Genomic DNA, 26,252 nt, shown 5'->3' with positions numbered 1-26,252 from the left:
GGCATGGAGTAAGTCCCCAGTAAATGACAGCTTAAGGAGCTGGGCGCGCAGAGCAGCAAACACTCCAAAGACTCCAAGTAAAGGTATCACAGTTGGTGCTACTGGGCAAAAGACTTAGAGGGGAAAAGACAAGTCAGGCAGTCCCTCCTGCCAACTCACAAGCGAATCTCTATGCAAAAAGCGGGTCAGGGACTCCCCCAGATTTAAGTTAAGTGTAATGAGTGTGAAAGAACATTGTTTTCTCATCATTAGGCCTTGCTAAATTTAGCTTCATTTTCAGCCCAGAATTACAGCATTTAGGGCCTGAATTAAAGAAAAGAGCCACGTCAAATTGTCTTTTATACAAGTAAAGACAGCCTCTCTGTTCACCAATAAGCATGGTCTTGTCCAGAGTCATTCTGGCCTGGTGGCTGCTAACTTAAGTTGTGTCTACCTTCTTTCTAGAGGATTAAAACGGTTAAGAAAATAAAAGTTTTTCTGAGCCTTTAATTAAACCTCAGGATTAGGTTGCCATTCATCATGCTAATTTCTGGTTCTTATTATTTCTACCTGCAACCAGTTTTGTGACCAGAAAGCAGAGACCTCATCCAAAGGAAAGTCATGGAAAAACAGGATTCTCTCACACTCGTTTTGTATCTAATCATCTGAACCCGAGTAATTGCTAAAATAGGAAAAGAAAATGTTTGCTTCCTTGGAGGTTCAACTGTCAGCTTTTTAATTAAATCACACAGTTTTAATTCAGTCCCGTCCTTTGTCCTCCTCTCTCTCTACCTGCTCTGTGTGGAGCTCAATGTTGTGGTGCCCTTGGCTAAAAGTGCAACTAAGTAGAACAGCAGTTGTAAAAGCCAACGAACTCTCTTTCCATCAGTAAAGCAATCACTGGCAAGCTTGGTGGCAATCACTCCCACTTCCCCTTTCTTACCTGTCACCTCCTTGAGCTACTCACCCAGGTACGTGTACCTCCTGTTCATGATCACTTCATCATTTAGTTTGAAATAGGTGTTGTCTGTGAGGTTCAGCACTTTGACCGTCCCAGCCCAATAAAATGACCCTGGGGCACCCATCACAACCAGCTCCTATGGAAGAGAAACCCAAAGGTAAACAGGGAAGGAAACTGAAGAGGGGAGAAGGCGGTGTGATGAGACCCACAATCACAACAAAGAACTCGTAATTAAAGTAAAGATGCCACACCAGAAAATTTCTTCACCTGAGCAATAAAAAAAATTTCATATTCATAATGATTTACAATTGCCAAGATATGGAAGCAACCTATGCGTCCATCAACAGATGAATGGATAAAGAAGATGTACTGACACTCCAGAGAAATCCCCTCCAGTCTTCATTCTCAGGAATGGTTCTGAAGCTGGGTTTTCTGGCCACTAAAGGCTCATTGCAAAGTCAAAACAACGAAAACAAGAGAGCAAAGAGGCCCACTACAGGAAAGATGTGGACTGGGGAGAGAAGAGACCACAGACAGCAAGACACAGCACTACTATTAAAACAGGCCCAGGAAGCACCCCAATGTTCATAGCAGCACTATTTATAATAGCCAATATACGGAAGCAATCTAAGTGTTCATCCACAGATGAACAGATAGAGAAGATGTGGTACATATAGACAACGGAATATGACTCAGCCATAAAAAAGAATGAAATTTTGCCATTTGCAGCAACATGGATGAACTTGGAGGGCATTATGCTCAGTGAAATAAGTCCAATAGAGAAAGACATCATCGAGGCTTTCCTTCCCCAACCTTCCCCAACAGGAAATCCCTTCTCTTTGATTATCTATATTTTCTAAAGTATCTACACTGCAGTAAGAAATAACAAAAATTATTTTTCTAACAAATTCATTAACTTTTCACTCCACAATATTTATTAAGTATCTCCTACTTATACCAGATCCACAGATCAATCAAATCCCTTTGTAAAACATTCCCAGGGTAAGGCAACAAGGAAATGCACAGAATGTTTAGAAAAAATTCCACCCAAAAGGGTTAAAATAAAGACAGTTTTAGAGGAAACCCCTCAGCTGTACAAAAACCCCAAAGATACAGGCCTTCTGGGCTCATGGAGATGCTGGACACTGTACAGGTCATGCTCTTGTTACTGACACACACACACCACCCTGGCCTCTAGGGTCCCCGCACTGTTATACTTCAGAAACATCCTTCCAGGCTGGCCCCTCTCTACAGAGCTGGCCTCACCGCTGTCAGAAGCTGCTGGTTTCCAACAAGTCCCTGGAGGCTAGATCCCGCCCTAAGAATTCTGAGTTTCTGTTGACATTTCATAAAGTGACACTGAATTCCCTGGGAGCAAATGTCTGAAAAAGCCAGAGCCATCTTAATAGAACAGCAGAGAGAGGAGGACAGAGCACACAGAAAGCAGAGTACGTGTGTGGCAGCAGCACCATCAGGACAATACTCTGAACAACACATGTTGGAAGAAAAGCCACCAGACTCCTGCCTGAATGGTTTGCTGTTGATAATTCATGAAGGTGTGGACCAGGAATGACCATTGAGAAGCACTTCACTTTAAGGTTCTGAGATCCAATCCATCTCCAAGGATGCTATGAGGATGAGAAACCGGATACCCTCAGGGGTATCTCACTGTTTTATAAAAATATATCACTTTCTGCACTTAGGACACATCCCTGGGCAAACATGGGCAGTGCATTCATTCATTCCCCTTATACTCATCTGTTCTGTGTAAGGGACTGTGCTGGTTCTAGAAGGGGCATGAGAAAGACAAATGATCATCAGAGAAGGGAGACTTTCTCCTTGGTCTTAAGCTCAGAAAGGAATATGTAATCAGTGCCCGAACACAAAGGGCACAGAAAGACAAAATGAGCAGTATCCCCAGTGCCAGCCATAGACACAGTGGAGAGCTTTCTCCACCAGCAGCTCTTCACGAGCCAAAGCTTTGAGCACCACCAGAGGCCTGTAAGGCTCTTGGGGACACCAGGCAGTGGACGTGTTGTTTTCTGATGATTCAGATTAATCCAGGATAAAAGTTGAGAAATGTATGTCTAACGTATCGCTGCATCCCCTCTCTCAAACATTACAAAGAGAATAAAACAAGGTCATCCCTCTCCTCAAAAACCTTTAAAACAAACAGCTTTTGGTTTTTTTCCCTCTCCTCTTACTGTTTATGCCCCCTTCTCCCTGCAGTTCAAACTAGGTAAACTGAGGCCCAGCCTGAGACCCTTGTGGCTGGGGGCAGGGAAACAGCATCTCCCTGGAACTCCCTCCTATTTGGCTTTTTCCATCCGCTGTGGGTGCAGCCTGGGCCCTTTTGACACTGTCCACAAGTGCCAGGAAAATGTGATCAATGCTTGGCTCCTCACCACCCAGGAACAGACAATGCAAATGTAACACGCAGAAGTGCAAGCTTCTCCAAAAGCCCAAGGCCACCACTGCCTAAATCATGTGTGCGAAACTCCATCAATCAACAGCATGGGCCTTTCTGCAAGGGGCAGAACCTCCTGAGGCACACGGGTACCTGGAGTTGCCTGAGAGAAGCCACGGGCTTTTCTCTGTGCCCTGTAGGTTGGCACAAGCAGGGGGCAGAAGAGTCCTCGGGATCTGTGACAGAAGTCTGTGCCAGATGGATTTCCACCCAGATGTCCCCAGGCTCTCACAGTGGTGCCCCGACACCAGCAGGTTTGGGCCAAGTCTTCTCTTGCTGCTTAGAAGTATCTATCTCTGTTATCCTAGGCTACAAAAATAAATATGTTCCCGGGAAGCTCTCCCTTGTCCTCAACGCTGGGCTAAAATTCATGCAGCGTCCATAACTCAAACAGCTTTGATAACCCCAGGGTCACTGACATTCAGGTCAAGCAGTCGCCTTGGACCAGAGTAGTTTGGGGCAACATGGCCATGACCAGAAGGCCACAGAACCACATCCAGCTTGGGAGGCAGCTGCCCGCCCTGTGCAGGGACAGCCCAGCTCCCAGCAAAGGCAAACCCAAGTGACAAGGTCAGCAGGAGCGCAGGAGAGGGGCGCAGTGCTGCCTGACCCCTTCAACCACATTTCCTGCTCGGCCTCCAACAGCTGAAGTTCCAGAAACGAGGGAGACTGGCAGTTCAAAGACCTCCTGTTTAGGGAGGCCAAAAGCCTGGGAACTGAAGCAGAGGCCAAGGCCCCGAGTGGCCGGGTCAGGACTGAGCCCTCCTGCTCACTGCCGCCCGGCTCCCTGCAGTGCTCCACGCACCAGCCCCACTGCTGCCCGCACCCTGTTTCCCTCAGGCTCTGGAGTCCCAGCAGGTCCTCTGGTAATCCGGAGCTGGCACGGCCCCCCGGGTTCCCCTCCACACCCTTGTCCTTCCTCCTCCTCCTCCTCCCCCTTAGCCCCAGTGCTCTCGTGTTCCCTGACTCTCCGGCTGGAGACATCCCTTCCCCGGGACTCTTCCTCTCCCCTAGCTCCCCACCAACATCTCCAATGAGTTCTCATTTCTGCGATGACTTGACTTTCTCCTCCCACTGTCTACAGGAGACATTCTGCTCAGAGCCCCCCAACCCCGGCCCTATGCTAAGCACACCCAGTCCCCTCAGAAACATACTAGCATTGGCCAAATCAAGGCTGGATTCTAAAAACATCTATGTGAGTGTCCCATCCCATCACCTCACATGGCATGTGTATACAGCAGACCCATCAGTTTACCTCTCCCAGTGGATTCTTCCTTGGGCAGCCCCCTTTCCACCAGTACCACTGTTCCCCAGAAACCTGGCATAAAACCTCCTTCCTCCCCCCCACAGTCCTCTGGTCACCCAGCCCACTGATACTGCCTTCATATTTTCTGACTCCCCTCATCATTTTTATTCCTAAAACATCCCATAGGCTGCCCTGTCCCATTGTGGCTGGACCACACCACAGCCTCCAACCTGGCCTCCTCCAGGCTCTCCCACTTCCAGACACCTGGGCACAAGACCAGCCCAAATAGACTTTCTTACGGCACTGCCATCACTGTGTCTGTAAACGTATAGCAGTTCCCTGCTGCTTCCTGCGTTGAGTCATACTTGCTAGATCTCAATGGAAGAACAACAGCCATAGAAATTACACCCTCTATATGCTTACTGAGATGGAAGATGGGTAACCTTGGCATATGGCAGGATGGTATCTCAAACCAATGGGGATAAAGAAAACATTTAAAAAACCAGTATCAGAACAACCAACCAGGGCTTTCTTGGTGGCGCAGTGGTTAAGAATCCGCCTGCCAGTGCAGGGGACATGGGTTCGAGCCCTGGTTCCGGAAGATCCCACATGCCGTGGACCAACTAAGCCCGTGCGCCACAACTACTGAGCCTGCACTCTAGAGCCTGCAAGCCACAACTACTGAAGCCCGTGTGCCACAACTACTGAAGGCCACACGCCTAGAGCCCATGCTCCGCAACAAGAGAAGCCACCACAATGAGAAGCCCGCGCACCATAACAAAGAGTAGCCCCGGCTCGCCACCACTAGAGAAAGCCCGCGCGCATTAACGAAGACCCAATGCAGCCAAAATAAATAAAATAAATTTATTTTTTAAAAAAAAAGAACAACCAACCACACATTTAGGAAAACAATGAAGTTCATTTCTCCCGTATAATGTCTGCACGCATAAATCTAAGATGGATTAAAGATTCAAATATTTTTTAACCTATAAAAGTGGCAGAATAAAATACACATGAATATTTCATAGTCTTAGGATGGGGATGACCTTCCTAACAGAGAGGTCTAGAATCCAGAGAGAAAAAGACTGACAGATTTGCCCAAATATGAATGTTCAAGGCCCATATAGTAAAGACACCATAAGCAAACTTAAAAATCAGGTAAAAGACTGGTGAAAAATATTGTAACACATACAAGAGATATGAGATTACTACTGAAAATACAAGATCCTAAAAATCAGTAAAACAACAGTTAAAAAATAACATAATAATGGGCAAAGAACATAAACAGGCAATTTCCAGAAAAAATAAACACAAATGGCCAATATTCGAAAAGGATACTCAACTGCACTAATAATTAGGTAAAGGGCCATTAAAACACAATGTCATTTTTTTTAATGACAAAAATTTTAAGTGTTGGTTAGAGGATGTAGGGACAATGACACACAACTGGGGGGAGTGTCAACTGGTAAATGTTTCTGGAGTGCAATTTGCCAGCATGTGTCAAAATTCACATTTTGAAGAGCTTTCGACACAGCAGTTCCTCTACTGTGCAGCTCACCTACAGAAACGTGCACTTGTGCACAAAACACCACACGTGGGGACCTCTGTAATAATGATGCTAGTAAGGATCTGGCATGGTCCAGCAGCAGCTGAAACCAGTGGGTGTCATAGGCCTTTTCTCCCCCTCACTGTCCCATCCCCTCCCGCAGCTCTGGGTTGTCCTCTGATGAGTGAAGGAGAAAGTCAGGCCCATGGGCCGAGACACAGAGTCTGGACTTTAATCTACCATATGATGGGAAGCCATGCAGGAAATGAACACCCATGAGAGAAGAGAAAGGCCCAAAGAGTGATACCCACCTCAGTGAAGAAGCCCGCTATCCCAGCCTGGCAGGAGCCGTGTTCCTCTCCATACTTCTTCTTATACTCTAGAGGGGGAGGGGAGGGAAGAGAAGCAAACCACAGCCTCATCAGTGTGTGCCAGTCGTGTGCGGAGCGCCTGAGCATGCTGGGCATGTTCTTGAGTGCGGCCGCAGGCCCGGCCCAGGGACGCCGTCCAGACTGGGGCGCGGAGAAAAGTCTCAGGAATCCACCAGACCTCAAAAATCCAAGCTCTGGTGCCATCAGGTAGTGAGGCTGCCAAGTGCCCTGATGGGCTTCCTCTGTGCATTTGGGAAAGGAGAAGCAGCAGACACAGTAATTAAGTGGGAGGCCGGTGACAATTATCTCATTCACTTCAGAAAGGACGGGAGCCCCAGGAGGAAGAAAGAACTGAAAACACGACACAGAGATGGAATGATGTGGCCGTCCCAGTGTGGAGTCCCCTGGGAGACGACCAAGCCTCCCAAAAAGACACTCCATCCAGCTGGAGGCAATATGCTTTCCACCGTACGACCAGAAACCAGCCCTCAGAGCCCAGTGGCCGCGGGAAGAGGGGACTCCACCGGACCGGCCCCAGAGCACGGTGACACCATCACTGACACCTCTTGTCTTCCTTGTGTGGAAGGAAAAGGGGAGATCTCTTTTTCCCTCCACAAATGGATACAAATGGATCCAAAAGAAAACAAATGGATAAGTTCTCTTCCCCCACCTGTCCCTCAGTTCCTAATACTCCAACCCAACAAACAGGAACTCTGTTGCTACTGCTTCATTTTTCAGTTGGCATTTTAAGTTTAGCATGTTCTGGGCACTGTGTCAGCTGTACCCACTCACCATTTCATCAATCCCTCATCCCTGGGAGCCCGCATCACCATTTGTTAACAGGTAAAACCCCTGAGGCTCAGAGAGTTTAAGTGATTCATCCGAGGTCACGAAGCCAGAATTCTATCCAAGTTCGGCAGACTCGGAAATTCACGTTCTTTCACCTCTGTGGCTGATCAAAGGTTTTGCAGTGAGTGATTACACAAAACCCAGAAGGTGACAAGCCATGTGAAATAATGACATGGGTAAAGGCATGGAGATGGAGTGATGTTCAGCTTAGGTGACTCTAATTACATGTGAAACTGACATTGCTGGACAGAGGCTCATGGCTGCCCCTGGGCACCTTCAGGTCCAAGAGACCCAGTAAAATAACCCAGTGACCCCCATGTCACCCCCTGGGCTCCTGACAAGTCTCTGGTTCCATTAAAAGCAATATACTTAATTCTGAAACACAAAATAAATAATACAAAGGAACAGTGAAGCTGTGATTGCAACACAGTGCCACTTCCTGTGGTCCAGAGTTATGTCCTGGAGGAGAAGCAGAAGGGCCCTGGGGAAATACACAGAGGAATTCATTTTCTAACAACACTCACTGCAGAGCCTGGTAACATTCTCCAGTAAGTGGCCATTAACCAAATGCTCAATTACAACGGAATGTCAATGGAGTTACTCCTCTTCCAGGCGAGGGCTAAATCAGTTCCTCCTACCTTGTCCTGTTATTACAAAGAGAACTCACAGCTCTGCCAGAAAGCAACCCAGTGACAGTAGAACACACTTCTCTGCAAAATCTTACACCAGGGCCGGGAGTGGGACTTATGCAAAGTCATAAAGAGATCCTGCATCAAATTGTACAATGGCAAGAAATCATAAAAACTAATAAATCCTATATCAAATAGCACAATGGCAAAAGGGATCAAAATGTCCCAACCAGAACAGTCATATTAAATGTGGAAGGTCCGGCAAAAAGCATATCCACCCACTGACCCGATTGTAAGTCTCAGACAAATGAAACACAGAAAGGAAATTCAGCCCCCATGAGCTGAAGGAAACTACAGTGCAGGACACACGAGTTTAGCCTCATAAATTTAGGACATGAATAGGAATTATGTGGGAATCTTTCACGTTTTAAAGAAAACAGTCTCAAGGTCTCTTTTGTGACAGGGGCTCCAAAACTAGACGGGAAAACTTGTCTTTCTCTACCTCATCCCCACACTCTGCTGGCGAACGCTGAGCCAGGAGCAGGCCCCAGGTTCCTGAGGTGACCACAGCCATTCTGGGAGCTGGGAGGGTCCCAACCCCACCCCAGGCCAAAGGGCCGCAGGGGAAGCCCTTTGACCAGCACCCCTGCCTCAGCCGGCATCGTGGCACCGTTCAGAGGTCAGCCCGGCTCCCCAAGCTGGGATGGCCTCTTCCGAGGTCTGTGGGCCTCCCTCACACACAAGAAGCAGTCACCATCTCACCGGCTTCGACATTCCTGAAACCCCAGGGTCTATTCCTGCCTTCTCAGCTTGCTCTAGAGCAAGGAATCAAACCACGTGGGGCTCCTGACTAGCACCCATGGCTCCTAAGAGGACAGGCCATGTTCTGACTGCCCAGAAATGCCTGTACTCTGATTAACCCCTTCAACCTGGAACAGGATCCAGTCCTATGCCTCCTCGCTCCCCACAGCACCACACACTTTGGGGGGCAGCTGTGGCAACTCCAGTCTAGGAAGGCTCCACTGGTATGTGTATCTGACATTTCACATTCCACAGCCTTCCAGAACCCCTCCTCAGCTTCTGTGCCCAGGTGACCTTGTAGGTAAAGGTAAGTGATAGCCTCTCCCCATCTCAAAATGTGTTTGTTCATCACATAGTTTATTCAACACCGAGATGAGTTCACCCATCTCAGTGCCCCCAACACCAGCCCGGTGTAAGGTACAGTGTGTGCAGGTGAGGCTTTACTTAGGGAAGGTGTGGGCGCTGCCGTCCGTGCCCAGACCCGAGGCCCCAGGCGGAGATGCAAGAGGATCCGGCACATTCTTTCAGCCACTGAGCACCTGGACTCCCCAACTTGCTCGCCTTGGACCTCTGTGCCCCCTGACCTCCCAGCCCTACCCTCTGTCCTCCAGTCCATCAGGCTCTGTGACCTCCACCCCAGCCTTGCTTGTAGAGGAGCTGTGTCCTGGGTACCAGGAATCCTGCTTCTCCAATCGGTGGCATCACTGACCCCAGAGGCCTAAGGATGGAAGTACGTGTGACTGGAGCAGGGCAAGGACACACAGGATGGATTTTTCTGGGCTTTCCGAACCTAGGTTGACTGATTCTGCCTTGGGCAATTCCATCTCCCTCTTGGGCCTCAAGAGAAACTGCATAGAATATTCAGAACTGGTTCTTCAATCCCTGCCCACCCCCTGGCACGATCCTTCACGGACTGTCCTCAAGGATCTGAGGACACAGATGGGACGGCCCACGCTGGGACATACTGAGCCTGTGTCCAAGCCTGGCCCTCCTGGTACAAAGTGCTCTTCTTCTAAAAGCCAAACTCCTGTGAAGAAGTGACGTGAGCAGGCTTCACAGAACACTTCAAAGCTACTCCTGATCAACCACATCTTAAGACTCAGCACCATTGTGCGAGCACAGCCACCCAAACCCCAAGTCAAGTTCTGTGCCTGGCCTGCTCCTTTCCAGTAAAAATCAAACACCCACATTGTGCTGGCCTACCAGATATTCAAAAATCCTGATTAAGTGAGAAGTGATCTAAGAAAGAATTTGTAAAGTGAACAAGGCCACACAACAGGTAAACTGGCACCTCAGGGTGCAGTGGTGGCCCTTAGGGCCCAGGCCTGGGCTATGGGGGCTTCCCAAGAGATGCTGGCCAGATACACTGGACCCTGGACCACAGCATGCTTCAGTTGCTTTCACTCTGTTGAGTGCTATTTCCATGAGTTAAGGATACCACTGTTATTTTAACCTGATACCTTCTGCAAAAAAAAAATACATATATATATATATATATATATATATATATATATATATAAAATATATATATAAATATATACAAATATATAAAATACATATATATTGTAAAATATTTTATATATTTTATATGTATGTGTGTATATATATGTGTGTGTGTGTGTGTGTATATATATATATATATATATATATATATATATATATATAAAGGGCAGGTTGTAGTTTCTCTCTAATCCAGTTCTAAAGTACAGGCCTTTCTTCTTCAAAAAAAAAATATATACATAGGGCAATCTATCATTCCCGTATGCTTGAAAGCTCGATTTTGCTTGCCTATACTGGAGAAGGCAGGAGAGCCTCTACCACAGAGCTGTGAGAAGGGGGGTGAGTGTGGAGACAAGGGGCTGTCCCATCACAGCATCCCCAGGTCACACACCCTCCCTCTGCGGAGAGGTCCAGGAAGTAGAGGGCGGAGGGCTGGGGCAGGACCTCCAGCCTCCTGTGTTCTCAAGAAGAACTACTCCTGCACACACAGAGGCACCGGGCCACTCCTGGGCACATCCATTCAGTCTCCAAAGGCCCCAAGGACGTGGCCAGGGACAGAGGACCACAACACGCCAGTTTCCTCCCTCTCCGCTGTGCAACAAAACGTTTATCCACCTCAAAGCAGCACGGGAGAACCGGGCTTGGCACGACAGCAGCTCATGGATGCTGTAACAAACCTGACTCTGTTAAATGTGGGGGAACTGAATCAGGGAAGCAAGACGCGGTGGAACGAGGGGCCCAGACATCCCTTGGAGGAGCTGGGAACGGGTTGGAAAGCTCTGTCTTTCTGCCGTGGGTGGGTCTGAATTATGTGGCCTGCATCACACACTTTGATTCATTAAGTTGTATGGCTCCTCCAGTCTAAAAATGGTAGTATTTTCCTTGGTTGAGCTGCTGGTTTTACTAAACCCTGTCTAAACAGCAGGCAATTGAGAGAGGAAAAAATACTGGTTTCCAAATGTTCATAACCCACAACTCAATGCATGGAACGTACACTAATGAATTTAATTCATTCAAGAATTAGGCTGGGTGGAGTCGCTTCCTGCACTCTTCCCAAAACACTGGCGGGATAAAACCAACCCATGGAAAGATCAAGATTTACATACAGTGTAATATATATTCTTCCTACTGAGCTCTCTTCCTATTAACCATTTGAGAAAGTTTCATCTTTCAAAGCTAGTCTTTTTAACACATCAATTTTTAAATTATCTTTCCATAGTTCCTTAGCTTAGCCATGAAATAAAATATCAGAGGAAAAAAATAGCTTTCCAGTCTTAATGTCTGAATTTTTGCTCAATTTCTGAGTGAATACTAACCAACTGATAATTAAACAATTTGATTATACATAAGAACTTATATACAAAACAGAAACAGACCCAGAGACATAGAAACAAATTTACCAAAGGGGAAGAGGTGGGGAGGGATAAATTAGGAGTTTGGGATTAACATACACACACTACTATATATAAAAGAGATAACCAACAAGGACCTACTGTATAGCACAGGAAACTATACTGAATATTTTGAATAACCTTTAAGGGAAAAGAATGTGAAAAAGAATATATATATTATATATATTTTATATATATTATATATATATTTTTATATATAATACATACATTTTATATATATTTTATATATATATATATATCTCACTTTGCTGTAACCTGAAAGTAACACAACACTGTAAATCAACTATACTTCAATTAAAAAACAACAATTCGGAGGACAATGAAATCAGGCAGACAGATATCTAGTGATAAAAAGAGCATTTAAATATATAAAACAACCCTCAGTTACAAGGACCACAGCCTAAATGGAAAAAAAAAAAAGAAACGTGTTCTGAACTTAAAAGCCACCACCCTTCTTCTGCTTAATAAGACTGTGACCTTCATCAACCTCCCTAAGCTTCAGTTTTCTCATTTGTACAATGGTGAAAAGAATACTTAAACCGCCCCCCCATGATGTGATTACTCAGTAAGATCATAAATGGTAAGTACCTAGCACAACACCTGGAACCCAGTAGGTGCTTGATAAATATTTGGTGACTCTGAATCTGTTAGTGTCTCTAAAAGGAACAAAACCTAAGACATCCATCACACAGATATGTAATTTTAGAAGAGGAGATTCATAACATTTGAATATCCATAAGGAAACTATTAGATGACATAGTTTAAGTAGTCAATAATTCCACACAATGTATGAAACCATGCCTGAAGTGTAGAATATATTTGTGCCCAAGATAAGAATTCTTAGCACCAAAGGGAAAGCTTGATGGGTCTCCCTGAGCTCCAAGAGCCACTGCCAGAGGCTTGGCCCTGGCTGTCCCCTCCAGCCACCCTCCCTCTCAGGGTCCCCCTCCACATTAATTGGGCATACTACAGGACTGCATCTGCTTTTTTTAATTTGCTGTATTTACTTAAATGAGATAATGTTTATGAAAGCTCTTTGGAAACCATAAAATCCTATGTAAATGTAGAGCTCTTTATTTAATAAAAATTTATGAGGCTTGTTCTTGAATTTTTAAATGGATTAACTTAGCCTTTTATGGTTCTCTCCAAAACAAAAACACAACAAAACAAAACCTCAATTGCTTTTCATTTGTAAATGGATCTTGATTGATTTGTATCCCCTGTGGAGCCACAGCCTTCAACCTTAGAAGGGGGAAGAGGAATCTTCTCATCTAAATAGGGGAATCTATTTCCTTCTCTAGAAATGATCTCTGTCTTGAGAGATGCAAAAGCAATTAGGAATTAAAGGCCTGGCCACCCCCGATAACGAAGAAAATGGTACAGAAATCTTTGGAATCAATGGGACAATTTTAAAGCACAGTAAAATTTGATAAATTAAGACCCCAACAATTCCAAACTTGAGAATATTTAAACATGGCATGAATTAAACTTCAGATCATCTACATAAAGAGAGCTTACCAAGAAAATAAATTGTGCAAATATGATCTTCAAAGGATTTTTTTAAATTATAATCTTTTCAAGGAGTCTTAAAATCAGGTTAGCAATACCCAGCTTTCCACCCTCCATTATTCATTAAAGCAGGACCGCTGGACGCCTTCGGAGAAGGTTTAAGGACACTATGATACTATTTTAAAAGTTAATTAGAAAACTCCCTTTTATTGAGTACTCACCCTGAGCTAGGAGCTGTGTTAGGCACATTATATACTTCAAATAAATACCTCTCTCTTTTTTTTTTTTTGGCCATGCTGCGCGTCTTGTGGGATCTTAGTTCCCCATCAGGGATTGAACCCAGGCCACCGCGGTGAAAGTACCGATTCCTAACCACTGGACCACCAGGGAAGTCCCAAATACCTCTTAAGTAGGGATTAATCCCTCCATTTTACAGAGGAGGGCACTGAGGTTCAAGGCTGGGGGCGGGGGGGGGAGGGGTGTTGGGGGGGGTGGTGTCTACCCAAAGTCACCGAATCAGGAAGTAGGAGCTATGGGTTCAATCATAGGAATGAGTGAGTGGTAAAGCCAGATTCTGAAATTAGATCTAATATACAATGGTACCTAATTGCATTTATCAGTGTTTTATTTGGAATACTTTTTGTTAATTTAGCTGAGCTGCTCCCAGATTATTCCATATTAGTGAGAATAAAAAGATGACTTGTTTATAACCCCCCTCCTGCCAAGCTCTGGCTTCTTGCCTCAGTGGACTCCAGGGCAAAGGATGAAAGAAATCTCTGTGCTTGATTTTATCAATGCACTGACTTCACTTCGGGGAGTCCTAAAATCCCATTGTAACAGGAAAGAGCTAAATGGGATTCCAAGTTCGATCTGTTTCTTTGCCTTTAACCTTTGCTTTTCGTTGCTTTTGTTATTATAATCATACAGAATGGCCTGCCTCAGGGAACTCTGCCCCTCTGCCCGAATGTTAAAGTGCTCCTGTTCAGCTCATGGGGAGACCATCTGACCCCGCCCACCTCTGGATGGCTTCAAGAAAGAAGAAATTAACACATCCCTTCACCGAGGCTGGCCATTCCAGGAGATATTTGCAAAACTTATGGTATTTTTACTTTACTTCCTCATCTCCTCCCCCTCTCTGTGCTATAAAAGAAACTGGCATCCAAACCCCGATAAGATGATTTATCGGAGACACTAGTCTGCCATCTTCTCAGTCTGCCGGCTTTCCGAATAAAGTCGTATTCCTTGTCTCAACACCTCATCTCCAATTCATTGGCCTGTCATGCGGCGAGCAGAGTGAGCTTGGACTCGGTAACACCATAACTTGGTTAATAGCAACTAGTGTTTTACTGTGCATGCTCTTTAATTTAGGAAGCGTTTTGCCCATCTGTCACCCCACTAAACTTCTCATTTTCTCATACATTCTGATATAAACCAAACCCCACATGGTAGTAATGACAATATTCTCCTATCAAATAAATGGTCTGACTTAGGGGTACGCGCCATCCGTTTATTTTACTTTGTGTCCTAAATTCATTTTTGTTTCCCATTCCCTCTACATTTCCTGGTTCCAAACAGGATATTCTGATAGCATTTCCCACCAACCAGAAACAGGAAGCACCCGAAAAGCCAGGAGAAAAATGTCCTTGTGCCAAACCAAAGACGGACTTTTTAAGAATTGAAAAGTTTGAGACATTGTGGACAGGTGCCCACATACTTAGAGGCTCTCCTCAATTAAATCAACCTCCCAACATTCTGGAGCACGGCTGACCCTCACCGAGACCCACAATCAGGCCACAATTAGAGAACAGTGTGTGGTCTTTCTGAACACTTTCACCTGCGTTTTCTCATGAGCTTCTCACAATAACCCTCAGAGGTAAATGCAATGGAAGCATCATGGTGTCCATTCCCACTGAGGGTCCAGCCACAGGGTGAGGCCATGGAGGCAGAAGCCTGGGAGATCGGGCCACACCCAGCCCCACCCTGGGGTCTTTCCACTCTTGTAGAGGAAGTGTCCATCCTCCCCTGCCCAGCACCCACCATTTGTCTTTTCCATGGGCCCCAACAGGCTGCAGACTCTAGGCGGGTCTCCGTTTTTCCAGTTGTAAAATGAAATAATCCTGCCTTAATGCCACCTTGAACGTGGATGCAGCCTGGGCCCTTGCAGAGGTTCCAGGCCATGTACACGGGCATGGAATTCTCTCCCCACTCAGCTCTGCCACTTTGGAAGCATTATGTTCCCGCTCTGTTTTCCCCTGTAGATGGGGAATTTCTTGGGCTTCATCCATCAGGCACTTGGCACAGGGTCTAACAGGTACTTAATAAAACTGAGTGGACTCTATCCCTGGTAGACAAATTAGTTGCCCTATAGTAATTAACAAACACTTGCTTGGCAGACAGTACATTAGCACATAATATGGTATATTAACATATATGTGCTTATTAGCATATACAATCTTCCTCAGTATCCATGAGGGCTTGGTTCCAGGATGCCTGCAGATACCAAAATTTGCAGGTGCTCAAGTGCCTTATATAAAATGGCAGAGTACAGCTGACCCGCCACATCCTTGGATGTGGAGGGTCAAGTGTAATATTTTATATATATATATATATATATATATATATATATATATATATATGCATATGCCAGCCATTGCTCTAAGAACTTACAAGCTCTAACTTAATCCTCTCCACAGCCCCTTGAGGTAGGTTAGGCACAAGAGGTTAAGTCACTCATCTGAAGTCACAGCATTAACAAGTGGCAGAGCCAGGACTGGGACTCTAACGGTCTAGGCCCAGAGTCTGTGCTCTTAGCCACCACTCTACTTGGCCTCTTGATTGTGCAGCATGTGAATAACAGAATGGAAGTTAAAACTCAGCCTGAGCAAGCCACCCCACATCTCTGGATGTCAGTAAAGACAAAGAGGCCAGGCTGGGTGATATCTGAAAGGTCCGGTCAAACTCCAAAATACTTCTGTTGTACTTCACTACCATATGACCCCCCAACTGGAACAGACAGCCCGCGTTACTGAGTTTTTCCACATTAAGAGAAAATAATGGTTGCCTTAAGAGCTTAAGTAGGTTTAGTTTAGACCACCAAACAGGGAGATGGAGATCCCAAAGCAAGAGCACAGGCAAGGGCCCTGTGGCCTGCATCCCCCACCTGCCAGCCCCTCTTCTAGAGAAATCTGAGCATCTGCCACACCTCGCCTCTTACAGGACCAAGAACTACAGAGGCGTTCCGTTCAGTCCCCCATTGTTCTAAGGAGCTGCTTACACCCCAGTGCTCCCCATCCCGGCCCCACCCCGTACTCCTCCCTGGGCACTGAATGAGTTAGGATACAGAAGTGTGGGTGCCCGTGGTAAAGAAGGATTGGGCAGGGCACGACCACTTTGCTACTTTCCTTGCTGGCTCCAGCTGGTCATCATTAAGTCAAGGAACAACCATAGAAAAGAGTGATTCTAGAGGCCGGAGCCCATCCCACAGCCACTGTTGCACGAGGAATGTGGGTTCCTGTGATTAGCCTGTGTCAGTCAGCTATTACTGCGCAACAACCAGGAAATCTCCATGCAAACAATGACAAGCATTTATTTCTCCCATGCACATCTACAGGTCACCTAGGGTTTGGATGACCTAGCTGGGCTCTGGCTGCAGGTTTAGGGTTTGGGTCTGTTCCACACGTCTCTCTCCTGGGACCAGTGAGCTATGGGGAACACGTTCAGGTAACAGTCCGAAACACCCAGAGGGGTGGGCTCGGAACTCACACTCTACTGTGAGTGACAGACATGTAGAGCAGACATGACTCAACCTGCTACCTGGCCCTGTGGTGCCCTCCTTGGCTCACAGAGGCTTGCACGTTCCCGCCAAGGTCAGGCCAGAGCTGCCAGCAAAGAAGACAGGCAGGTGCTCTTGAGAACACCAACACCCAAAATGTTCATGTTCCCCTCCCTCATGATTGGACCTTTGGGACAGTCCAGTCACCCTCTCTTATTTTGAGAGGGTGAACAACTGGCTCCTATTTAAATCTCATTTAAACCAGAAACACCAAAACACAAAACAAATCCCCACTAACCACCAAGAGACAAAATGATTTGCTGAGGTCAGACAAATGAAAATTCAAAACCCAGCTCTATCCACCATGTGCTTTTGAGTGACCTTTGACAATTTACTTAAACGCCGAGTCTTAGCATCCTCATCTGTAACAGGAGAAAGGCAACACAGAACCCCCGCCGCCAAGGGGGCGCCCCCAGGTCCCCTTGGCCCTTACCATTTCTGTGACATGGCCTGACTGCCACCTGCCAGCACCTGCATCTCTCTGCCTGGGGGCTTTCCCCGCCCACACACGTGGCAGGACAGGATGCCCAGTGGATACAAACCCATCCCCTCATCCCTCAGGCAAGATAATTCTGAGGTGTATGTCCTACGCTGGCCCAGAGATTGTATCCCAGTGGCCCAGGCTGGTAACTTCGTGGGGACCACACCCCTCATGGGCCGCCTTCCCCTCCTTTTCTCACTTTCCCACTCCCCACTGGTGTCTTATGGAATAACTTCCAAAACAAACCACTTCCAGTGATTAAGACTCCGTGCTTTCACTGCTGGGGGCAAGGGTTTGATCCCTGGTTGGGGAACTAAGATCCCCACATGCCACATGGCATGGCCAAAAAAAAAAAAAAGAGAGAGACTATATAAAGTCCCCAGACCAACCCCATTCTACTGCTGATCCCGCCCCCCACCCCCAGCTGCCTGATAACAGATCCTTTAAAAGTGTAAGCCACAGTGGCTACAGGTACACATGGACATGTGACCCCAGCTCCCTCTCCAAAGGGCTGTCTTTTGCTTTCTGACGCTTACAGTGGTGTACAGGGGAGTCACTAGGGATGGCAACGTGGCCCTATTTCACAAGATAACTTCTGAGAAAACCAGAGTGCTGCTGGTCCTATTGCATAATTAGTTGGGTTCTATCCCCACAGCCTCCATCGTCCCCACTAATTCCCTCACTCCTCCCAGCCTCACAAGCTACCCAACAAGTTCTTCCAGGGCCTTTTCACTTTTCCTGCTGGAAAAAAAAGGAAGCAACCAGCTGGGGCAGTCAGCACAGTCCTGGCCCCTCATCTGTGTCTTTACACGACCTATCCCTCCTCCTCTCGACTGATCACATCATCATCTATTTTTCAGATGAGGTTTTTCTTCTGATGGGGGCAGTACAGAGATAAACAGGGCCAGAGTTCAGTTGCCTAGCACGGTCCTGCCAGAGCTGATCAGATGCTGACACGGGATCAAAGAAAGGGTCCCCCTCACAGAGGAGAGGGTCCATGCCTCCTGCAGGGACCCAGCCTTTCCCAAAGCCCCTTTTCAATGGCCAAAATTTGAAACATGGGAAAACCCAGGGAGGCCCAAGGGAAAGGTGGCCACGGGCTAGTGGAGACTTCTGTCCAAACAAATAAATTAGGGGGAGAAATAAAACATAAACAGCCAAGCACTTAGCTCACTTGGAATTAGGCTAAGCAAACCCTGAGAGCACAAGCTGTAAAACTACAGTAAATGACACTGAATCCTTAAAGTTCAAATTCAACTGAGCTAAGTCATGATAGGCTCAGTGGTCCCCAGCCCAGGCATTAGAACCATCTTAAGTAGGGAGCCTGAGAAAACATTCTCCTTCCCAAACCCCAAGTGCCCCTTGGTAAGGAGATCTTAAAACCACGCTGAGGGTGCACCCAACTCTCCAGCATCTGCCAGGGTGTGCAGACTGGATGAGAAGGAAAGCCAGACTTGGGATGTCATGACGTGACTGAACCCTGGGCCTTCTCTTCCCCCTGCCTCAGGACATCTGTCCACGGGTATGGCCAGGAGTTGTCTCGGGAGCGTTATGACCATCTGGGAGCTGCATGGGACTGTGGAGACCATCTGAGCCAACCTTTGAACTTCCATGGGGAGGAAACAGGCCCAGAGAGGGAAAGCAAGTTTCCCAAGGTTGCACAACATCCGGCATTGTCAGGAAACCAAGAGGCTGGTGAATTTCAGTCTGAGACTTCATAAAGCTTGGGAAGCGCCATGGGCTCTGTGGCACAGATGGACAAGGCTGGGCAGGGTCTGGCAACGCTGCCCCTTCCCATCTTCCTCATTACCTGATCCTCGGACACCAAAGGGCCATCTGGGGACACGGTGCAGCCCTTCTGTTAGAGTGTGGAAAGCCGGGGAGAGTGTTCAGATGGTGGTGTGGAGATGGTTGGGGGTTGTTTGGGGCATGACGTGGGGTCAGAAAGCGAGAGGGAGGATCAGTCAGAGCTCACCTTCATAGCAAGGGATCAGCGTCCTGCCTTGGGCCTGGAGGTTGGATGGAATGATGTAACAGAAGCCGTGGGGCAGGATGTGGTCTGTTTCGTAGTAGATGTTCTTCCAGCGGTGGGCACAGGCCTAGAGGACAGAGAGAGGTTCAGAGCAGAAGAGTCAAGCCCAGGAGGTCACAAAGCAGAGCCCAGCAGTGCCAGGTGGTTCCGTAGGAGGAGAGAGGTGCAGAGGGGCCAGGAAGCCACTTCCTCTCCCATCCAGCCCAGGTGCTGTGCTGGGTGGGCATCAGCAAACTGCGAGAGCCTGGGGAGCGCCCCTGGGAGCGGCAGACAATCAACAAACATACAAACAAATGGGGATCCTAGCAAGTGCCGGAAAGGAAAGACACTGGGTTATGGACTGAGAATCTGGGAGTGGGGAGGACAGTTTTCACCTGGAGGCCAGGGGCAGCCAAAAGGATGAGACAGAGCCAAACACACTGGGCACAGAGGGAAGTCCTCCAGAAGGGAATATCAGGGGCAACAGAGAAGAAGGCTTAGAGGGTCCAGAGAAAGAAAGGAGGCCCGTGGGGCTGCTCTGGAGGGAGTTGAGGTCAGAGAGGGGACAGAGGCCAGGCCCCGGGAGTCTTATAGACCTTGGGGATGACTGTGACTTTAGTGGATGTGCTGACAGAGGGTCTTACACAGGCAAGTGGCATGGTCTGACTCACAGTTTGGAAAGATAACTGGGCTGCCGAGTGGAGACTGTAGACAGGCAAGGGTGGAAATGAACATCAGGTGAGAGATGCTGCTGCCTGCACCAGGACAGGGGCAGTGGAGATGGGAGAAGGGGGTGACCTCACGATATAGAGGTGGAGCTGATGGGCCCAGGGACCCACCAGATGTGGGGAGAGCAGGAAAGGACAGAAAAGGAAACCAGGCAGAGGATAAGACAAGCACCCAATACCCGCTTCAGGGCCCTCGGGCCAGGATGGATCCGCTGTGCGTGCCCCACACATGCACCTGTTCATTCCTCCATCAAGTATTTATTGAGCACCTACTATGCACCAGGCTCTGAGCTGGGCACTGAGGATGCAGCAGTGAACAGTCACAGGTCCATCTGGTGCAGCAGACAGACTCCAGTCCTCACCAAAGAACATACTGAGAAAAAGCCAGAGACGAGGAGTGCTGCTCCACCCAAAACAGACCCTAAGCTTCAAGGTGCTACCTGTTTGCCCACGGAGCAGCCATCGGCCTCCATTAAATGTGAGACCCTTCAGAATCACGTGGAAGCCTTACTAAATCACAGACCGCTGGGCCCCACCCAGAGAGCTGGCTCGGCCAGTCTTCAGGGCCCTGAGAATCTGCATTTCTAACAAGCCCCCAGGTGAGCCAAGGCCACTGGTCCGTGGAGCACCTTCAGGAGCTCCTTTTCACGTTCAGGGAAAAGCATTCGGTTAAACCATATGAAGTTGCTGATATTTGACTGTTTTATATCATTAATCAGAAGTAAATGTTTGTTGACGGTCTTTTGAAGTAAATTTACATACAGAAAAATGCACAGATCTCAAGTGTACCATCTAATGAGCTTTGACAAATATACTCTCCTGTAACCAAACCCTTAGCAAGATATAGAACATTTCCATCTCACCAGGATGGTCCCACATGCCAGGAAGTGGCCTGGGCCTCTCCGAGGAGGTGACATCTGAGCAGAGACCTGAAGAAAGTAAGGGAGCAACTGGGAGGGGCCCTGAGGTGGGCGAGAGCTTGGCACATGCGAGGAGGTGAGACCAACCCTCTGGTTAGCTCTGGAGGGGAGCCTCTGGGGAGCACTGGGGTCGAACGTGCCAGGAGACACCTGGAGGGAGGGCAGTTCTGGGAGCCAGAAGCAGGAACACAAGACTCGCATCCTTCCCCACCAGCACTGGACACACCCAGCCTCACACTCGAGTTCACCCGCGCAGCTGGTGAGGAGCCCAGCTGCTTCCTGAAAAGGTGTGCACTCTGCCTAGCCCCGCCTGTTTCTCGTGGACATTCACACTCACTTCTGTTATCAGGTTGCTTCACTCTGGCCAACAGATGCATTTTCTTAAAATACTGCATTTTAAAATAATCAAAGTGTTTCACGTCTTTGTTTGCATCAAACACACTGTTTTTGTAGGCTGTAACATTCAGCATTTACATGGTACACATCTGACCGCTTCTGTAACCCTGGAAGGTGGGGAGGTGTCTTAGAATTCCATTTTCTGTACTGGAACCCTGGGTATCAGAGAGTGCTTTGCTTAAGTTCCAGAGCTGGTAAGTGCTGCAAACAACACAGGAACCCACATTTCAGAGTCCTCCTTGTCTTACTAGAAAACATTTCCAACTTATAACTCCCAATACCCACCTGAGAAGCCATCAAAACCCACCCTTTGAGGCAGGTCGGGTAGCTATTGCCCTTAGAGCCTCTCCACAGGTCTCAGGACCCCCGAAATGACCTCTCTGGGGTCGAACAGGATGCCCAGGCCCTGGGCGGTGGGGGAGCTCTCCAGGGCCTGGCTATCCCTGAGGTCACTCTACAAAGAAATTCACTGCCTGCCAGCCTCTCTGGTCTTCATCCCTTCAAGCAAACCGCCCAAGGGCCCTTGACAAGGCTGCTCTCTGTCCACGGGAAAATGAGGACACTCAGAGCGGCGAGAAACCTCAGCTTGCCCACACTTGCCTCCTACCCTATGACGTTAATCTCATTGTTCCTTATACTGCAAACCACCTTCAATCCTCCCCGCATGGTACTATTCTGCGCTTCTAGCACATTTCTCAATAGACCGAAATGATATCAGGCAAGAAGCTAAACAACAGTATCACTCGGTGGATCATCACTCCACTCCACTAAGTTTTTTAATTTTATTTTATTTCTCACCAAATTCTGATAGTTTGCAAATCTGAATCACTTACCATATAATTAGCTGGTACATTAGTTATATTTTAGTTTATGGATTTGGCAAAGCTCATGGGCTTACCATGTTTTACTGTATTTCTGGGTTAGAGGGACCGAAAAGGGTCGAGGCGGGTGCTTACCATGACGCACGCTGACTCTTGTAAGGATGGACTTTCTGTATTTAATGTCTAGCTTATTGTCTTATTGATTGATTGATTGATTGATTGATGGCTGTGTGGGTTGCGGTGTGCGGGCTTCTCATTGCGGTGGCTTCTCTTGTTGCAGAGCACGGCTTTAGGCGCACGGACTTCAGTAGTTGTGGCTCGTGGGCTCTAGAGCGCAGGCTCAGTAGTTGTGGCGCACGGGCTTAGGTGCTCCGCGGCATGTGGGATCTTCCCCGACCAGGGCTCGAACCCGTGTCCCCTGCATTAGCAGGAAGATTCTTAACCACTGCGCCACCAGGTAAGCCTTATTGTCTTTTTTTTTTAAGTGGCATAAACTATTTAAGAAATGATCTCGGGGAATTTCTAGAAGATCCAAAGATTGCATTTCACAATAAACTAAACTAAAATTAATGCATTCTGTGAGGTCAGAGATCAAATCGCCAAAGGCAGTTTGCGTGTAAGAAAACAAGGAAAAGTGTCTCTGAACATAAATTACAGAAAGAAAAGACTTTGTTTAGTCCCAATTATCCTTATATATACACGCATGTCAATCTGACTCCTACATTAAGAAAAATTCCTAGGGACTGTCTCCAAAGCATTAATATCTCCATCAATCTCTCCAAATGAGTTCTGCTGTGAGGGAGGCGGGGGGTGTGGGCAGAGCAGGCAAGACCAACAGGAGAAAGAGAGCACCCTCTGGAAACAGCAAGACTTATTCCAACTTGGATTCCAAAGAATTATAACAAAAGAGGGGGGAGGGTCTAGGACCACCCCAAATCTTTTTTTTTTTAACATTTTATTGCAGTATAATTGCTTTACATTGTTGTGTTAGTTTCTGCTGTACAACAAAGTGAATCAGCTATACGTATATACGTATATCCCCATATCCCCTCCCTCTTGCGTCTCCCTCCCACCCTCCCTATCCCACCCCTCTAGGCAGACCACCCCAAATCTTAGCATCTTACATACTTCAGGTTATAAGGGTTGTTCTTCCTCCCAAAAGGATAAAGAGATGAGTATATTTTGAAGGGCTTTCTTGTAATGGAAACACACGTCCTTCCTGGGGGTGGTGGGTACTGGGCCTTTCCGATGGCTCAGCCACAGCAGCATGTACGTCTCCCACCCCACGCGCCGCACCGCCCCCGCCCCCCCGCCGCCACTCCCGTCCCCTCACCCTCTTACACATGCATTTGCCATGCACAGATGGCCGGAGCTTTCCCATGCCTCGGGTCCATCCAGCACAGGCTGGGCCAGGCCCTGGGCCACTGAGAAGAGGGGATGGAGGGGATCAGGGCCCTGATGCCACAGATCCCACCCCCCCAAAGAAGCTTCCCCTCCAAGGGAGGAGGGAATGGCCTGGGAGGTCCAGGGAAGGTGACTTCTGGGGTTCTGGGAAACTCATTCTGAAAATGTTCACCTACTGAAAACTCATCTAGATGTACACAGATGATTTGTGCACTTCCCTGCATGGATGTTAAAGCTCAACAAAAAGTTCACTTAAAAAAAAAATCAGGAAACAAAGCAACAGAAGTAAATGCAAAAGTGTATCTTGCGGCTTTGAAAAAATGGACAGATGAGAAGTGGTGAATAGATAGCAACTGCCCTGATGCTTGGAAAGGAAACAGCCAAGAGATAGAGCTGGAGAACACCGCTTCCTCCCAGAAGTCAGCTAGATGCTGACTTCAGTTGTTGTCTGAGGCTTGCAGACTCTGCTGAAAAGCAGAAATGTCAGACTTGAACATTGTGAGTTGCCCTCCCAGGTCCAAGAGACGACTCAGTGCCCGTACTGGGTTTGTTGGGTGGTTATTACCAGAAGTGATTTTTCCCCCTAAACTGTCATCTGCATCTGGGAGTGCGGGAAGGGAAAGGGCTTGCCTCTAATCCCAATGCGGTGTTCACTCCAGGCATCATTTGTTCCCTGGGGCAATGGAAGGAACCACAACGTGCGTGGATCCGAGACTGGCAGGTACTGAGCCAAGGGCAGCCTGCCAGACCAGCCCAACGTCCTGGGTCTTGCCAGAGCTGGCTGCCGGTCCATGGGGCCAGAAAATGCCATGTGTCATCGAGATACCTGACTCCCTGTCACAGCTTTCAAACTCTCCATCTGTTCTTTACTTTTAAATCAGCACCAGATGCCATTTTCAAAAAAAGCCATCCCACCTCTCCCTCTTCAAGCCCAACCTTGGAATCCAATATGATGCTCCTTGGGCGTACAGGTGTCATGCCCACACCCCCGGGCACCTCCCAAGTTCTCAAAACATATTTGAATAACACATATCTTCCTGTTCTTAATTTTAAAATAAATACCTGCCTCCCAGAAAGCTTTGACAGGTAGAAATAAGACATTAAAGAAAAAGCAAATGGATATGAAGCCTCCAAAACATGAATATGGACTAGGCGGCCACTCCTTGGACCCTGTTGTCACCTGTCATTTCCTAGGAGCAATTTACATCCTTTGCCTCAAGCTTCCATCAACTGCTTAGAATCAGCCACCAAGAAGAGATGGCAACTAATTTCGTTTCTAATTGTTTTAACAGTGACGCTCAGCCCCTACATTATTCAAACACACTTTCAGACCCACTCCTTAGAGAGACCTTCTCCACGTGCTGAGAGTTAAAAGGGTAGAAGATATGGTCTCTATACCTAAGTGGTTTCCATTAGAAAGGACATATAGGGTTTCCCTGGTGGTGCAGTGGTTAAGAACCCGCCTGCCAATGTGGGGACACGGGTTCGAGCCCCGGTCCGGGAAGATTCCACATGCCACGGAGCAACTAAGTCCGTGTGCCACAACTACTGAGCCTGCGCTCTAGAGCCCACAAGCCACAACTACTGATCCTGCGTGCCACAACTACTGAAGCCCATGCACCTAGAGCCCGTGCTCCACAACAAGAGAAGCCACCACAATGAGAAGCCCACGCACCGCAACAAAGAGTAGCCCCCGCTCACCACAACTAAAGAAAGCCAGCGCACAGCAACAAAGACCCAATGCAACCAAAAATAAATAATAAATAAATTTAAAAAAAAAAAAGAAAGGACATATACACAAAATAAGTCATGCACATAAGGTAACGACATAATGCTGAGTTCCTAATGACACAAAAGATGCCAAGCTTGTTCTAGACAGCACCGTCACTGATGACAGGCTTCATGGAGGTGGCAGAGTCTAAACCAGGGAGGACAGAGGGGACTGGGGACAGACGCTTCCTGGCAAGATGGCACACGTGCAAAAAGCCACGAGAACAACTCAACAAAAAAAAATCCAATTTAAGAATAAGCAAAGAACTTGAACAGACATTTCTCCAAAGAAGACATACAAATGGCCAACAAGCACATGAAAAGATGCTCAACATCACTAATCATTAGGGCAATACAAATCACAATGAGATACAATCTCATACCCATTAAGAGGGCCACCATAAAAAAAAAGTGTTGACAAGGACATGGAGAAATTGGAACTCTCCTCTTGTGCATTGTTGGTGGGGATGTAAAACGGTACAGCTACTGTGGAAAACAATATAGAGGTTCCTCAAAAAATTAAAAATAGAATTACCATAGGATTTAGCAATCCCACTTCTGGGTTTATATACAAAAGAACTGAAAACAGGATCTTTTTTTTTTTTAATTAATTTATTTA

At 47.3% G+C, this 26,252-nt stretch overlaps 1 protein-coding gene across 1 annotated transcript in view; it reads right to left on the bottom strand.

Moving 5' to 3' along the window:
* The window catches only part of ITGA9 (integrin subunit alpha 9), a 345,733-nt gene that overhangs the window by 296,883 nt on the left and 22,598 nt on the right, over positions 1–26,252 (bottom strand). The window contains exons 4-6 of the mRNA XM_061196493.1: positions 19,559–19,682; positions 6,511–6,578; positions 947–1,076 (exon numbers count right to left, since the gene is read on the bottom strand). Of these exons, the coding sequence (XP_061052476.1) occupies positions 947–1,076; positions 6,511–6,578; positions 19,559–19,682 (322 nt within the window). The remainder of the gene's footprint in view (positions 1–946; positions 1,077–6,510; positions 6,579–19,558; positions 19,683–26,252) is intronic.

Source organism: Eubalaena glacialis, chromosome 7 (assembly GCF_028564815.1).
Source record: "Eubalaena glacialis isolate mEubGla1 chromosome 7, mEubGla1.1.hap2.+ XY, whole genome shotgun sequence".
Classification (NCBI taxonomy): Eukaryota; Metazoa; Chordata; class Mammalia; order Artiodactyla; family Balaenidae; genus Eubalaena; species Eubalaena glacialis.
This window is presented reverse-complemented; position numbering and strand designations above follow the sequence as displayed.